The following is a 17715-nucleotide window of genomic DNA, read 5'->3' as shown; positions in this document are numbered from 1 at the left end:
AGGCTGTCATATTGAAACAGGGTCTTCTCCAAAATATTGCCCCTAAAAGTTTTTTTACAGTGAGCTGTTGCATTCAGATTCCCCTTAAACTGGGAGGAATGGGACAAACCCAACACATGAAACACAGCTCCAGACCAAAAAGTGGCATAAAAGTGCTTGAACAGGGGTGTCTATATACTTTTGGCCACATTATATGTCACTAAATGGAGAGATGTGGAGGGGGTGTAATGTGTCACACAATAATGCTTAAATGTAAATCATTTTTATGTCACTTTTAAATTGAATCAGACCTCACGTGAGATTAAAGCGAGATACACACAGAGAGAGAGATAGAGACAGAGAGAGAGAGAGAGAGAGAGAGAGAGGAGCAGGTTGTATAGTCTTACTGCAGAAGTATCAGGGGTAATAAACTGGAGGGTGGACGTGCCCCCTCTCTCCTCTCCTCTAGCCTCCTCCTCTGCAGTGCACTTGCAGCTGAGCAGCACTCCGGACAGGACGGTCTTCTCCTCCTCCTCTTCTTCTTCTTCTTCTTCTTCATCTCTGTGTGTGTTGTTGGTGAGGTAGTGTGTGGTGGTGCTGAGGGGTGCACCGACAGTCGCATCTGACTCCAGCCCAGAGGTCCTGGAAAGACGCGTGATGGTGCGGACTCATTGATAAAATCCGTGCCGCTGGAATTAAAATGAGCACTCCCGCTGAGCGGCTCTCCTCCTCCTCCTCCTCCTCCTCCTCCTCATAGCGCTGCCTTCTCTGCACAAGATCTGTTTTATGTGACTCCAGCAGGCGACGCAGGATGACTACTACCTTATCGCTGGTGATTTTGTGCGCTTGGGTGAGTAGTCTGTACAGAAACTACTGTGAGTTGCTGTAATATTCTCAGAATGCTGCTTTATTACTCTGCATAAGAGTTTTTAGTGCCCCTATTCCACTTTGTGATATTATTTTTTAAGCTCTCCTCTCAATGATGTTTCTATGTGTTGCTTATAATATCCCCATTGGAGCTTAATTTGTGTGAAGATTTTCTAGAGACTTTCCTCTATGATATTGCTAATTTACAATCCTGCTGGGACTTCTGTAGTGAGTTTTTCTTGACTTCAGAGCTCTTTATAATCCATTTTGTGATGCCTGTGACATTTCTCTGATATTATGAGCAGGGTTTAAATGGATACTGTGTCACTGCTGTGGTGTTTCCCTCAACAACAAAAAAAAGCCAAGAAGCAATGTGCTGGTTTTTTTTCTGCATGTAGCTAAACACCAACTGATTTGCATGTGATATTATACCCAGGTTATATTATATCCCCTCTAGCTCCACATATACACATGCCCCTACATGCACACTCATACACACACACACAGCTCCCTCTTGGTTTGAAGTTAGGCAGCCCTGCTCGGATTAGTTTCTGGAGAATTGAGATTTCTGTTTCACATTTGGCTGCATCCAGACATCCAGGAGCAGTCTACTGACATCCGCCTTGGCCCAGACTTTAATAGCATTACTGAGTAGAAGTAATTTCTAATTTTTAGTTAATTTGGGTCTTAAAAAAGAGGAGATAAAGATGCTGCAGCTTATGTAAAGTAAATTGATTCATTAAATTCTTATCCAACATGAGCTATAAATCCTTTGTGCTATTTTGACACAAAACATGAGGCTCTTCTGATAATGTGAAAAAGTTGATTATGGAGGACGGTGGTGATAAAGCACAGAGCAGAGGGTACATCCTCCCGCTCTGGTTTGTCCACAACAGCTGGTCTAATTGGGCTGTGCAGCTCAGTCATCATGTGAGCAGCCCTGGACGTGAGGGGACACTGTTATGACAGCTGGTTTAAAGGGTGGCGACGGTCGGGTGCACTTTGGTAGAATTAAATTTAGAAATAAACTCTCAAATTGACCATGAAATTGGGGAGAGTACAAACCAAGCATATCACAGCTGGGTCAGCGTACGTTTTTTTTGTGAGTGTGTGTGCGGATGTATGTTCCTGCTGGTGGTGAACAAATTTTCCCACTGATTTTTGCCTGTAATCTGTGTTTGAGCTGAGTGATATTCCAGGGAGATGTCACAGGAAAGGGGGCTGGTGCAGCAGTCAGGGATATGAATCTTTCCTCTGCAGATACAGGAGGGAACCCTCTTGAGGTTTTGGGCTGCGTTCAAAGTTCATTTTTGCAGACATAAACGTACCTTTAACCGCGATAATATACCCAAATAAGAGCTGAGATTTGTGCAGAAACATAGAGATAACAGGTTGTAAAGTCAGGAGAAATGGAAAGCACATCAAGAGCAAAAAGTGGAATGACATATTGAGCAAGAGGATCGAGAGCGAGAGAGAGAGAGAGAGAGAGAGCTGCTGGCTGCTCAGTACATCTGTTTCTGAATGAAAGCAGGGACAGCAGAGAGAGGAGAGAGGGGAGGGGAGGGACGAATGAGAGAAAGAAAGACAGGAAAGATTTAATTGATGTCTCAGCAAATGTGAATTAAGTGGAAATAATAAGAGCCACAAGACATGAAAATGTTTCAGTATAATGATTTTCTTTGTTCTAAAATGTCTGGATATGAATTCCTCTTATTTAACACTGTTGTTTACACACCAGTGGAACAAGCCTCAGTTCTTTTGCCAGTGGAGCTGCATTGCATTTATATCAGAGAGGACTGAGGAAATGCAACAAGAGAAGGATGGAGAACAAGAAGGTGATAACTGAAGTAGATTAATCAGACTGGATAAGGGAGAAGTACTTCAAACTTAAACCAAACTATGTATGGAAATACCTGGAAACAGAACAATAGCTGCATGCTGCATGCATGAGCTGCCTCATGTGCTGGGGTTGAGTCCTTGCTGCAGGCAATGGGTCTGGGTCTAACCTGAGGCCCTTTGCTGCGTGTCATCTTCTCTCTCTCCCCTTTCCTGTCTATCATGAGCTGTCCTAACCAATGAAGGCACATAAAAGCCTCAATATATATAAATGTATTATATTAAAGTATAATATATAATATATATAAGTGTGATTGCTATGTTAATTAGGAAGATGCAAATGAAAATAGTTTTATTATCATGTGCAACAACAGCCTCAGCAGTGGGAGTGAAGTTTGATTTGCAAAAGAAAAGTGTGTATGTGTACTATTTATTACCTGGGAACCAAAATCGGTACATTTTGGGGATCTCCCTTTTTGTAAAAAAAAACCCCATTAACGATAAACCATTAAATTGTACTATTAAGATTTGGTTTTTGGTTACAGTTTGGGTAAGTCAATGCAATGTCCTCCTAAATGACAAAAAACAGTGCCTCTGTCTTTGTGAGAACCAATTTGACTTTTGCCTTAAGGACATTTTTGGACTGCTGCATTATTCCCATAAAAAGTCCTCACAAGTATAGGAGTAGAAGTAGGTGTTTGTGTGTGCCAGTGCAGATCGGAAGCAGAGGTTGACGTTCACAGCTCCTCTCACCTTTAGACAGTAATTAGGACGGGCATGTGTATAATGTTGTGCACACATGATTTTATGGTAACTGCCTCGGCTGGAGCGTGTCATAGGTTTACTATTAGAGCTGATGTGCCTTCAGGGGAGCTATTAAGGCAGTTTAGACGACTGCCTTGTTCAAAGTGTGTCTAGGTGGAGACAACATGATTTATGATGAATCCTGATAGCGGTTGGATTTAAGGAACAGGTTTGACACCTGGCAGCAATTTTCATCAATTTGTTTTGCTGTGTATGTTTAACAGTGGCCCTGTGTGTGCTGTGTGTGTTTGTATATGTGTGAAAGTTTGCTCTCTCTGTGTGCTGCTCTGATGTTCTGTACCACTGTCCCGGTGTGCCAGGTGGCGTTAGTGTTGGCGTCTAAGACAGAGCGAGCGGTGCAGGTCCCCTGTGACTCCGGCCAGTACACCAGAAGTGGAGAATGCTGCCAGGAGTGTCCACCTGGAGAAGGAGTGGTGAAGGAATGCGGCGCTACGCAGACAGTTTGTGCCCAGTGTTCGGACAGTGAGTAGAGATTTTTAATTGTATATTTGTACATGCAAATCAAATAAAAAGAAAACATTGGTACCACTATATAATAACTATTTTTACAATCACACACTGGATGAAATCTTGCACATACCCTTTAATGACTTTTTGCAGACTTGATGGCTTATTAGAAGGCTTCACCAGACTAATACACATCCTCTCAGTTAATTTTTCATTTCCATCAATGGGCGCAGACCAAAATGCCTCATGATGCAATTTAATGCAACCATCAGAGCATCAAAATGTATGATGTAGCACAGTTGGTAAATTAAACTTACAATATCCAGTTGGAAGTACAGCAACAGTTTCAACAATTCCACACAGCTGCAGTCATCTTGTTCGAAAAACCTCAATGGCCAATGAGGTCGCACTCCTTATACTTCATCGTATAAAACCCGTCCCATATTAGATAAAAGATTGTGATCGGCCCGACCAGATCCAGGACTGGTATAAATATGTCTGAAAGGAAGGTTGGCCAGACACATCTGCCAGAGCCAATAAAACATGAGCTCACAAATTTGAGACACCAAATTGAAGAATGGACCAGACACCAGCCAAATGGGATTTTTATTGTTATTTAATTTAATTCATTAAATTTTATTCACAAGTTAACTCTAAAGTTTGTTTTGCAAATTATTTTTTCTCCTAAAAGTTAGCGTGAGGTATGAGAATTTGAGAGTATGAAAAACAACAAATGAAGTTTATTTACTTTAAGTAAGTAAAATGATCTCACTTATTTTCCATGAGGAAAAACATTATTTTTGCAGGTAAATAAAGTAATAAGGTGCTTTATCAAACAGTGTCACCAAAACATTGTCTCATTTCCTTATGTACCATCAGTTTTATAAGTTGTTGAAGTGAACTCAACCGCATTATATCTTTCCACAAACATAACAAATGACTGCAGACCTCACTGCCAACAGCTTTCATTGTTGGTACAATGTGGTTCCAATCTGCTCACAATCAGGTCAAAATGTGTTATTTATTTCATTAATTTGGGTGGACTGACCCTTTAATAGATTGGAAAATTAACTTTTAACACCAAAATGCCAAAACTTGACTTTGAGGAAACTCTATTTCCTGAAACATAATAGGGATAAAATTCAATCTGGAGACAATCAAATACAGTATATAGACATTAAAACTGATGTACAGCTGCAAAACTGCGTGTCATCATCAGCATTACACACACTCAAACCCGATTAATGCAATGTCTGCATTTCTACACTTACATCATCTTTATTTATACATCCACTTCATTTTCTGTGCCTTTAATGGTAGCTCGGGCCCTGAACTCCAAACAAAAAGAACGTCAAAGCCAAAACAAACTCTGTCCAATTTCCTCATTTGTATGAAGTGTCGGCTTTGCCTTTATCAAGTGTCCCAAAAAATAAGACAGAAATTCATATGTTTGATGCTTGTAAGTGGGTCCAAATGTGTTACAGCTCGACTCAGGCTGTGAACCATTAGCACTCGTTCTACAGACCAGAGCTGGGAGAGGTGCCAACACCGCAACATCACGGAGAACAAGAGCCAATGCTGCAAACAAATGCGTTGTTCTTGATTCAGGGTCTCTCTGCATCACATTCCTGCAGCTCTTTTTGCCCTTTAAGATGTCGGTGTATGTCAGAGTGCTAAGTAAACGTCAAAGTATAGGTCAGGAGCATCGCAGCATAGATGAGGAGAATTGGGACGAGACAAATGTATGACACTCTGCAGTGGTGCGTTTCCTTACCTTTTAAATGTACATGCACACATTAATTGTGGCAGTTTGAGACTTTGTGTCTGACACAGAAATCCAAAATTAGCCCTGTTTGGACGATTACAGTGCACCAAACGTTGTTTGATTGCATTAATCCATTCAGACACATGTAAGCACTAGCAAATGGTGCATGTAAACAGAGTATTCTAACAGTGAAAACCTTCTCTTGTGCAAAACAGAACACAGTGATATCCACTGACATTTTGAGGGAAATAATTAAATTCTGGAAGAATGCTTGCAGACTGGCAGGAATGTTTTTTTGTCCAAAGAAAATTGGTACTCTGATTATTCTTGAACTTGTGAACTTCTTTGCACAACAGATGCTAATCTCTGTGTTGTGTTACGTTATTAAGAATCTCAAGTCTGGCTGGTTTTGCCCCTTTTAAGTTTTTATTCTTCGCCTGAAGGAACTACAGAGCTGCAACAATGGGTGCAGGGGCACAGCGTCAGTTCTCTGCATCTAGAGCGCAACAGTGCCACAGGCTAAAACAAAAAAGCATAAAGCACTGCAAATCAATTTCACATAAACCAACTCTGTCAAACAAAGTCAATGTTAGAAAAGATAGTGGCGTGAAATTGACAAAAATGTGTCTGTGTGCAAAAATAAAAGAGAAATAAAGTGGACTTCTCTTTGCTTTTGTATCAGTGTCATTAAAAATCCAGTCACACAGTATACGGAGAGTGAGTAAGAAGGGTAATTAATAGTCATCATCCAACATTGCAGATGATAGACTGAAGCAGGAAATTGGCTGAGTGGAGGTGCCTGGAGTCTGTAGAGGAACATGTTGCAGCCTCACGAGCGCCTGGACTTTATCTTTGGTTTGACGTCAGGAGGAATTTGTCTTGCACGTCATATTCCTTTTCATATTGCTGCCGTAAACAGCGGCAAGCGATGCATAGATGGTAAACGGCAGCTCCATGTTCCTATAATGTGGGCTGGCCCTCAGGACTGTGCTTCTGATGAGGGTTTTTTTTTACGTTCACGCCCTCATCCCCCACCCCTCCACACCAGCGAATCCCACCAACCCTTGTCGTGTCTCCTCTTTTCTCCATCCTGTACTCGCTTTTCTCACCCAGCATCCCCCTCCTCCTCCTCCCTGTTACTATGACTCATCATCTGTATTAGCGGATAAAATGGTATTAGAGAACCAGGCACCAAAGGGCACGATCTGCTCATTCATCATGCATACTGTTACATCAGTGCATCTTTACTCATTTGATCCAGCTAATTAAACCATATTGAAAAGCCTATTGTGCCTCTAACAGTGAACAATTATCTTGCTCTGCAGTACAGGAACGGTATTCACCGCTGATAAACACTCAACAATTAAGCCCAAATACCCAGGAGGTTGCACTTAATTTCTGGTGCGAATGCATTTTCATTGGTTTCAATATTGTTTCAGCAGATGAAATCTTAATGTACCTGAAGCCCACAGAGGCACATACACTCAAGTCTGAGTAGGATTTATATGGAAGTCAAAGGCTGAAACACTGACCTTCCCTGAAAAACTAAACCTATAAATACATTTGCTAAAGTGCAGAAATTAATAATTAAAGAGTAAAATTCAACACATCTATTTCCTGTTTCATGGTGAATCTTTATTTACCATGACCCCCCCCCCGCCCCTAATTCCCCACTTCCTGTCAGTGTAACCCCCTCTCCCCCTTCTTCATGGCCTCCCTATCCCAGTTCGGGACGAGTGCCAGCGTCAGCAGTGCTGAAATATTTAGCAGTCTCCTCCACTTTTCTCTGCTGTCATGGGAGACAAGACAACCGGACCTGCCTCACTTAGTGAACCATTCAGAAAGAACTTGCCCTGCAAACTGACTGAAGATCTGAGAGAAAAAAGGCACGAGTCAATGTAGCGTTTAAGAAGAGCCCCGCTAGCCGACTGGAACGGGGATCACTGGGGATTTAAAGGAGGAAGGAAAGTAGAATCACAGCTTCGTCTGGTGAAGGCTGAAACAGAGCAACAAGAATCGCTTCCAATGTTGGATCATGAGAGATGAGGAAAGGGGAAATGAAGATTGTCATCTGGCAGGTCCACTGTGGCTGTGGAGAAAGCTTCTTCTCTACATGGCACCCCAACAAGGCAAAGAACAAAAGCTCAGCACTTGATACAAGAGTAACTGTTGATTGTTAAAATAGAACTTTCCCCCTTCTGTCTCTTAATAATAGCTTTGGTAATATCCTAAAACACCTGTTTCAAATCAGGAGGGAAGCTAAGTGGGCCAGTGAAGTGGGGTGATAATTATACACATGCATGTTCAAAAAGACAAATAGAGCCGTCACGCAGTTTTCCAAATGTTGGTAATCTATCCGCAGTCAGCAACGGGTTAGTAAGAAAATGGTGTCTCCACTGAAACGTGGACCATGACACACTGTGAGAAAGTGCAGTGGGCTGTCCTCGCTAAAAGCTTACACCTAAAGTGCTGATTGTGGAGATCATTGGGCAGTTTCAAGGCCGCTGAGAGCTACATTATTGATGACACTAATGGGACTGAAGCACATCACTGTTTGGAGAGGGGTGGTCGTCATGAGCTGAAGTGGCACATTTTAAGTGCATCATCCCCCCGGTACACATACACATCTCTCTTTACCAATAGCTGTTTTTTCCGCCGAACATGAAAAGTGATTGCTGGGATGCGCTGATCGTCGCTCAATTGGGGACAATTAGAAAAAAGGATCATATTTTATTAAAGACACTTTCCACCTGATTCTTGATGGCCTTTCGCTTTCTTTCTTTTTTTAGCTCCCAGATTTTAGAGCTGACACATAGATTAGACACACGCACAAAGCATACACTCCTCTCCGGTGCCTGTTGAACACTCGGTGCATATGGTCGTGTTTAGATGTGTTTACACACAAGGGCTGGAAAGGGGCTCATGCATGCAAGTTAAAATTAGCAGGGAAGCCTGTGCACTGTGGGATAATTGAAATGAATGAGCAGAGCAGTCCCGGTTGAGCCTGACTGCAAAGAAAACAAAAGCTTCAAGCTCACAAATTCAAATAATCGTTTACCTCTGAGGTCTGTTATATGTCCGGGCCTGGGTTGTTCCGTCAGTGTCACTCTCTTTTACCACTCCTGCCTCTAGACAGTAATAAGAGCAAAGGGTGATGACAGATAGAGAGAAGAAAAAACACTGAATCTGACGGTGTATGTGTATATCCAAGGAGGAAACTGAACTCACTTACATCCCCGACTGCCTCATTTCCCCTAACCTTTCCCCTTCCAGTTTTACATCCTCACTTCCTCAACACTTTGGTCTTTAAATCATGTTTTTGAGACAGGTTGGACTCAGAGTCCAACCAGACCACCCTCGAAGACCTAGATTCAATCGAGCGACCAGTCCTGCTTGTTGAGCTTGTTGATCCGTCTTTCTGCCTCCTCCCTGCATGTCTCTAAATCATTACCTCCGTCTGCTCCAATCAGTCTGCCAGTATAATGTGACAACCTTCATCTACGGCTTCTTAGCTGTGCTGCTGTTTACAAGGTGTTTAGAGCTTCAGTCTGTGCCAGTGTTTACTTGCCAGAGACGCTTACAGTGCAAAGCAAGTGCTGGGACATTGCTGCAGGGCTTTTCACACTGACAATATGCTGTTGCTCAACACGACACCCACTAAGCAGTTCTCATGAAAAGCACACACACACAGACATATGCATATGCAGATAGGAGTTGCGCAAAAGTCCTACACATCCATGTGGCTTTATTTAGAGTTACACTCAATCCCAATGATTTATTTCATTGTAAGACAAAGAGCAATTAACCACCAAGACAAGTTTAAACCAATGTTAACGTGCTGAATGCTTCATTTTGTGAAATCAAGAGTGAAACAGGCAGTCTCTGGTGTCAATTTAAGAATTTACAAAGCTGTTTTGATCTACATTCTTGACTCATAATCTCATTTTGTGAAGTGTTTGTGCTGGATGGATGGATGATAAACTTCCTGCTGCACTCTGCCACCCCTGTAATGTTTTCAGTATGCAGCAGGGAGCAAAACGTCACACATTGTGTCGTTTCTGTCTGAACTGCAGCTCTTCCAAGGTGACCGCTCTCATGTTTAAACACGCCATGAAAAAAGTCAAATGGGATTTGGAGAACAGTGCCTCCGTGGCGAATCTAAGCTGTACATTTTTCAGCTTCTTGACTCCACACACATTTGATTCAACCATTAAAACACACTCACAGACCCCCCTCTCTAACTGCATGCATAATTCAGCAGACATCCAATTATATCTGAAAATAATTCTATATGAACATGCAATATTAATAGATTACTTTGTGCCCATAGGAACTCTCAATGTAAGAATAAGCTAATTTTAGGTCATTACTTCCTCGGCGATGAACTCTCCCAAATCTTCCTGATGCAAACATTCCAGGAGAGTAAATCTGAAGTGTTTGAAGTAATTGAAAAGCAGCAGGCAATTAGTCAGCTCAGCTTTTACCCCATTCTGTTCAACACTGTTCTCCACAACTCAGCTGTGGTCTGTTATCTCTTATTTAACACGCTAAACTTAGATAGTGACAAGGATAAACATTACACCTGCTAATCATCAGCACCCTTGTATTGTCATTGTGAGCATGTTAACATGATAACTAAAATCATATCAAATCAATACAGACATAAGCATTAACCAATCATAAGCAAAACACTGTTTGAGGTTGTTATTGGTTCTAATTACATTTTCTGCAAGAAATATATAACTAATAATTGTTATTATACTATTAGGAGATTAACAATGTAATATAATAATATTTATCTTTGTATAAATTATGTATAAAAAATTTATGTGTGTAGATGAGTTTAGCTCAAGCTACTTGAATGAAAAATGTATTTGCGCATCCGATAAATTTCCCTCTTTGGCAGAATGACTCGTTAAATCCCTCTAGAGCCGTTAAATATACCCAAGTGATAGCTTGATCACTTTTAAATGCAGGTTTTTATCATCTCTGCATCAGTCTAAGCATGTCGATGCACCTGCTCTTCACCCTGTGTGTATAACTGAGATTAAAGCAGTTTACTCAGCGCAGCACAAACACATTGGGATCGATATCGTAATGAGCACAGCAGGCTCTTGACTCGCTCCCCAACAAGAGCACCTTTCTTGTCCCGGAGCACAAATCACTAAGAGCCCAGTGGATCAATGTGTCCTCCCTTCTAATGAATGTGCAGTAAACATGATTAATGTCATTAGACTCACTGTTTATCCCCCTGTTTATCTCCTCGTATTTCCTGCTTTCTCCATCTTCTAACCTCCTTTACTCTTTGCCCCTTCTCTCATGTCCTCCCTCTCACTTTTCTGTCTCGCCTTCGACCTGTCCTCTCCTCTGCAGGTGAGACCTTCTCAGAGAACTACAGTCTCACAGAGAAATGCAGCCCCTGCACTCAGTGTACCGGTCTGATGCGGATGGAGACACCCTGCACCGACTCCAACGACGCCATCTGCGTCTGCAACTACAACTATTTCTTTGACAGGAAATCAGACCATTGTGAGCCATGTACGGTGTGCCCGGCAGGCCAGGGTGTGTTTGCACACTGCGAACACGATCACGACACGGTGTGTGAGGAGTGCGTGGACGATACCTTCTCCGACCGGGAAAGCTCCCTCGACCCCTGCTTACCCTGCACCATCTGTGATGAAGACACTGAGATAGAGATGGCTGTGTGCACACCAACCAGTGACTCTGTCTGTCACAGTAAGTCTGCCACATGTTCAGGTTGCTTTCACACCTTTAGTTCAGCTAAATCAGATCATCAGATCAAAGGAAACAAAGGGTTATTGTTGTCTTTTAGTTTTGGAGCATTTGATTTTCCATTTACCATTTTGATAACATCCTCGGAGGCGAAGACCTTCCTTTTCCAGCTTTCTTGGTGTGGTTTGGTCCATAGCTGTTCAAGTGACAGCACACCTAACACACAGTTGTTGCCAGGAAATTCAAAGCTGTGTTGGAGCCATCATATATGTCTCAGTCACAGTCAGAGGTCGCGGCTGGTCAGGTTTTCAAATGGCAGGATGTTGAAAGCTTTAGCATTCAAAGGTCAAAGACTACTGCAGTGTCAACACAGTGAATAATCTGCTCTCCCGCAAAGCAGAAGGCAACATGCGAGGAACAGTGTCGGGCTCCTTGTATTCGAGAGCAGTGGTAGCTTGTAACCAAGGAAGCTGTAAATTCTCTCAAGCTGGATGAGGCATGAAATTGACCTCTTCAGGGGGCAACACGGCTCAAATCTGGAAGGTAAAATGTCTTAGGTGGCATTGCTCTCAGTTTTGTTTAGAAAAATCTGCTATCTTTCTTCAAAGCAGTATCAGATAAGCGAGGACTGTAAAATAACTTAGTGTTCATTGTCTGTTCTTAGGAAATGCTCTGTTCCTTCCGTATAGGGTTTTTAAATGCAAACTTTGACCAAAGAGGCACTTACGTTGTGGAGTGATTAAATGTTTTAAAGAAAGCACTTAACAGCAAAAGCACTTGCTAATGTAGGGCTATTTATTGATCTCCTGTGTGCATCATCATTTTTAAATGAACATTCAAATGATGGCTTTTTTATATGAATGTTGGGATTTAGACTTGAGCTGCAATATTTCTCTCTCGAAGGCTGACTTGATTGCGACTTCATGGCCTCAGATGCTGGCAGGAATTTGGATCTACCAAGTTAATGAACTTATACTGATACAGTGGATGTGGTAGCCCTGCATGGAGGGTGTAAATTCCCTTTTAATAGACTGCAATAGCACTGGGAGGCAGTGGAGCATTCAACTGGGGAAAGGTAAGAGCAGGAAAGGTAGATGAGGTTGAAGAAGGGCTAATAACATAGACTATAACTTACCACCTTTACTTCCACGGGAAGGTGCTACATTTTGATTTTCATCCCCAATAAATCATCACCACAGTAATTTTGAACACAAACAAGACTATTCAAACAGTGACCTCTGCTTGGCTTTGCTCTGCATTTTTAAATTGTGTGCCACCAGGTCACATTTTGCAACAATGTTCTTCTACCTAGCTGTGTGGCTCTAATGATGGTAGTGTCAGTCTGTTGGTTAGTACACCTGTTTGGTCCACACTGAAATGTCTTAACATTTATTGGATGAATAGCTAGGGCATTTTGTTTAGACGTTCATGGTCCAGAGGATGAATCCCTCTGACACAGGCGATCCTCTCACTTTTCCTTTAATAGCCACCATGAGGTTCACATTTGTGAGTTAAATGTCTTGACAACTATTGGATGGATTGCGCACATTCCTGGCATGCGCATAATGAAATATAATACATTTGGTGATCCCAACTTTTCATCAAGCACCAAGATGAGTATTTTTTCCAATAATTTGGTTTATGACCAAAATAAACATTAGCATGTTAGCAGTGTCACTGTGAGGATATTAGCATGTTGATGTTAGCATTTTGCTTATAGAACTGCTGTGCCTATTTACAGCCTCACAGCTGCTTGCATGGCTGTAGACTCTTAGCATTGTTTACAATTTTATATGATTGAGTAGAATGGAAAAATGTTTTTATTTTTATTCAAATTTGAGCATGAAGAAATGTTTATTGCACTAAGCAATGTCCACATCTGTGCCAGCTCAAGCTAAGATCAAAGTTCAGCCTTGTTGATTTTTGTTTATCATGCAGAGTAAAACAAGGACATGATGAAAAAAAACTGCAGTCTTCAAATTTCCTTAATCAAGCAACAAGTCTAAAGTTTTAAAAAGATTGCAGTCTCGGAAAGTCTGCATACCAAATTCCACATGCTGAGATGCTAGGGATGACTGTTTTCCATATTCCACGTATAACTGACCAAGACTTAATGCCTTATCGTGACAGAACTGACAGCCATCAGAACAAACTGCACCCTATGCCCCCAAAAACACCCAGAACATCTACTGTATCTACCCATATCTGATGTACAGTAGGTCACAATACAGCCTTTTGCTGACCATTTAGCGCCCACCCATGCTGCTGGTCTCACCTTTGACCTGCCTTGTCCTGAGCAATAGTTATGTAGCAGTGGAGATGGCACGATAAGTGACCTTGTGGGACGTCCGTTTGAAAGGAGAGCCCTGTCATATAGCACCAATGGGCCTATGGGTAATGACTGTAGTCACATGTGGTGGTTATGATGTTTCCAGGCCCTCCATGGTGGTCTATGATGACTTTGCATACAGCAATGTTTTTTGCAACAAACAGGAAGCTGCCTCGCAGGAATTCTAATCCTGTCTGTGTATTTTTTATGTGAGGAAAACATTTTTAATTCCTATCCTGCTGTCATTCTCTCTCCCAAGCACGTGGTAAACAATGATATGATTGGTGGTATTTTCAAATCCCTAAATCCCTAGTTCATATCCAGCTGTCACTAAGTGTCAATTACATGATACAATGACAGAGACAGAAAGAGGGTGAGAAAGAAATAGAGATGAAAACAGACAGAGAGAGCTGCAGCATATGTGCTGTGCTGGTATTCTATGCTGAGGGGTCGATATGAGTCCTGGGATTTCTTCTGCTCATGCTCAGGTTTCGCTGAATGACCTCTATGAGCACCCACACTTGACTGCAGGACGCATACACACACACACACACTAGCTTAGTCCTCTCCAGCTTCAGACACACAAACACTCCTTATGAGCATCCAAAATCAATACAGCTGATAGCAAGCTAACACGGCACATGCATGCACGTCCCCCTGCCAAGTGCACTTTAACTTCGACATTTTTCATTAAACTCCGGACACCGCACATGTGTGAACTTCTTTGATCTGAAATTGAAAACACCTCCTGCATCTTTTATTGAAGGTCTCTGTCCGCTTGGCCTCGGTAGAGCCTTTCCAAAAATGTGCTGTTCAATCTCCAGTTGAGAAGATTTGCATTAAACGTGAAGTGTTGAGCGTCTGTTGGAGTGTTTGTCCTCGAGAACGAGAGAGGGAAAGATTAAAAAACAGATAGAGACAGACTTCTTTTCCCTTTATTACCTCAGTCATCACTCTCTCTCCTCCTCCCCCCAGTCCTCTCTTCATTTGCTCTCTCTATCTCTTCCCACAGTAGCCCTCGAGTGGCCGAGCTAGTGGAGTGGTGGAAGGTGGCCAGTGTGCATTCAGTGCCTTCACCGCTGCAGTATAATTACTCCTGCTAATCAGAGCACTTTACAGCAGCTTCTCTGTTCATCTGCACCCCCTCCTCACTCTCTCCTAACACTCTGCCTCTCTGTCTGCCCTCCCCTCCGCTCTCCCTATTAACCCTCCCTAACAGAAGACAGAGCGCTCACTTGGATAATTTGTAGTACGTGTGTTTGATGGATGTGTGCGGGCCAGGCGACCAACACAGAGGAAGATTGAGATAGAGGCTGAGCTGAGACAGAGGGAGAGTGTTTGGCGGCTGATAAAGGGGTCATTGTACATGTGCTGCGCCTGATAGTTGCTCATCTCCACCCTGAACTGGCAGCAGTCAAGACATCAACCTCCACACAAGACCCTGAGGTTAACTTCACCATAAAGACCTCAATGGCTCATAAAAATTAAATCTTTTTTTCTCCCCCTCTCGTCCACACCCCACTAATAAACACATCTCCCTGCACACACAGCCCCACGCTCATAAAATCCCGGGCTAGTTTTATTTTGTTTCATGAGTGTTTTAAACCCACTGAAGCCAAAATGAAATTGTTAAAGCTCCACCGCCGCCTTTAAGCTCCTATTCTGTTCCAACTGAGGTATGCAGCCTCTGGAGCCCCAGGTTTATCCTTTGGTCTACAGCCAGGCGTGTTTTCTGCATCAGCCCAGAGAAATAGAGTGAAAGTGGGGGAGTTACAATAAAAATTGTAGTACACTGTGCTTAAGCTGCAGCTGCATGTGTTGAGTCAGTGTTATGTGAAGCAGACTCCCAGGAGAGCTGTCATTTTGGCTCAGAATGAGAAAGACAATTTACAGCGAATCCTGAGGTGCAACTGATGCATGTATACATCTGCATAGAGAGAACATTCATTGCACCAAAGCAAGACACAGTAGTGCAGGATGACTGATAGCTCAGATTGGTAAGGAAAGGCTGTAAGGATTGTAGCTTCTTTGACAAAGTGTATATAAGGCCTAGACCGCCTGCACACTTTCACTCATTTTCACGCCTTCCATTCACAATTTATTGTATTTGCGAGCTCGTGTTGCATTGCTAATACCATTAGCTAGCCCTGCATTAGCTGGATGATATATGGCAGGACTGAGGAAACCTGACTACATCCCAGGAAAGGTCAAGAAATGCTTGTAATCCAGACACCCGTGTTCCACTCCTGCGAACGCTCCCTCCTTTTAGACTGATCCAAATCAATAACACCGCTTTAAATAGACCTCTGCATTATATCTGTGTTTCTAAGTATGGCACGCACATGTGCTGTATTTTTGTGTCCATGAAAGATATTTTCTACCATTTCAGTAAACTAATCCCCCCTGCGGGAGGCAGGAATGCCCCGTCATCACCATGCAGACAGACATACCAACGCGCACTCGTAACGACCAACAGAACTTTTTCTAGTGTGTCCACATAAGTTGCCCATCAAGGTCCCATCGGACTGTTAGAGGGAGTAACCGTTTGTAAATTATGCAACAGATCAATGTGGAGAAACTTGACTATCTGCCATGTCAGTGAAAAGAGAATATATGTGTGGGCAGCATTTGGGGGTGATGGTCCACTGAATTTCTTTTTTTTTTTCTTATAGTCATCAAACCACATCACTAGTCACTGATTGGTTCAATGAGTTCTTCATTTAAAAGAATACACTACATTTTTGGGAGAATTTAAGTTGGCCAACAAAACAGTTATATGATGATCAGGGATTCATTCTCGGTTTGCGTCCGAGGTGAATACCATCATGTACAATACATCATGTACCATGTGAATGAGGTGACAGCTTTTAAATGTAATGATATTTTTTTTTGGTAGTGGTTTAGGGTTTATTTATTCAGGTTTTGAGATATCTGTCGCCCAAATTGATGCTGTCACCCCAATAGAATGGAGGTGAAGGAAAATTGTAGTGCTGAAAACAACGAGAATTACAAACTAAATATTTTTGCAAAAACAATGTCCACCATTACTCTGTATAATCCACAGAACACACTACTACTACTACAGTTTTACTGTAAATAGTATTTCTTCAGTTTGAAGTAGCTCCAATGAAAACTGTGACAGATAGTGAAATCTTTGGATTATGCAGAGTAACCAGGACATGGAAAGACACACTGCTGCTGAATTATTAAGATTTGTAAACTACAGTGAATTGGGGTGAATTAGGGGCAAAAGAGGTGGATATCTCAAATGCTAGATGAATAAAATGTGAAATATCTGTTGCTGGCCTAGATCAGTGGAGATAAATGAGAAAACCTGAACATATGGAAGTTTTTAAACTTTCACTAATTAATATATGTACAGTAAATGTGTACCTACTTTTTAAATACGCTGTAGGACTACATTGAAAAAAATGAATACATGTAGTAGGTGGGTGAGTTCTTAGTGAGTATTAAAAATATGATTCAGTGAAAGCTGAATCAAGTTCCAATACTTGGCAACCAGTTAGCGATCCGATTCACTCACTGTAATCGCTGTATTGGGTTTGTCCATCATACTTTAGGGTTATATCCCTCAAAAACAGAACAATTGTAAAGTAGGACGACCCCTAAAGTATTTTGGATAGAGCGTCCCAGTCTTTGGCCTTGAAGGAAGCCTCAGGGGTCTCCACGGGTTAATCCTGTGAGCGCCAGTATGAAGCTAATGAGGAGCAGCCTGAGGTTCTGCTGAGAATTACAGGCTCAGATCTGAACCAGGCTGCACATTCTCCGTCCCCACCAGGCTGCTGAGCTCAGAGGAGTTTTCGTTTTGGCTGGACAGGCCCTCTCTTCGGCCTGCTGTACCGTACCCTGAGGGAGGGAATAATTTGCAGGCAACTCTCTGAGCTTTTCTACCATCTGACAGAATCACTGCAGT

The 17715-nt window shown here is 42.2% G+C and overlaps 1 protein-coding gene across 1 annotated transcript in view; it reads left to right on the top strand.

Annotated features, from left to right (window-relative positions):
* Window positions 1-437: 437 nt before the first annotated feature.
* ngfra (nerve growth factor receptor a (TNFR superfamily, member 16)) overlaps window positions 438-17715 on the top strand; it is a 29711-nt gene continuing 12433 nt past the window's right edge. The window contains exons 1-3 of the mRNA XM_035655407.1: window positions 438-829; window positions 3807-3969; window positions 11093-11455. Coding sequence (XP_035511300.1) covers window positions 791-829; window positions 3807-3969; window positions 11093-11455 — 565 coding nt within the window. The 5' untranslated portion in view covers window positions 438-790. The remainder of the gene's footprint in view (window positions 830-3806; window positions 3970-11092; window positions 11456-17715) is intronic.

The sequence above is a fragment of the Morone saxatilis genome, unplaced genomic scaffold (genome assembly GCF_004916995.1).
Source record: "Morone saxatilis isolate NCDOM2014 unplaced genomic scaffold, NCSU_SB_2.0 Contig14, whole genome shotgun sequence".
In the NCBI taxonomy this organism is placed as follows: Eukaryota; Metazoa; Chordata; class Actinopteri; family Moronidae; genus Morone; species Morone saxatilis.
This window is presented reverse-complemented; position numbering and strand designations above follow the sequence as displayed.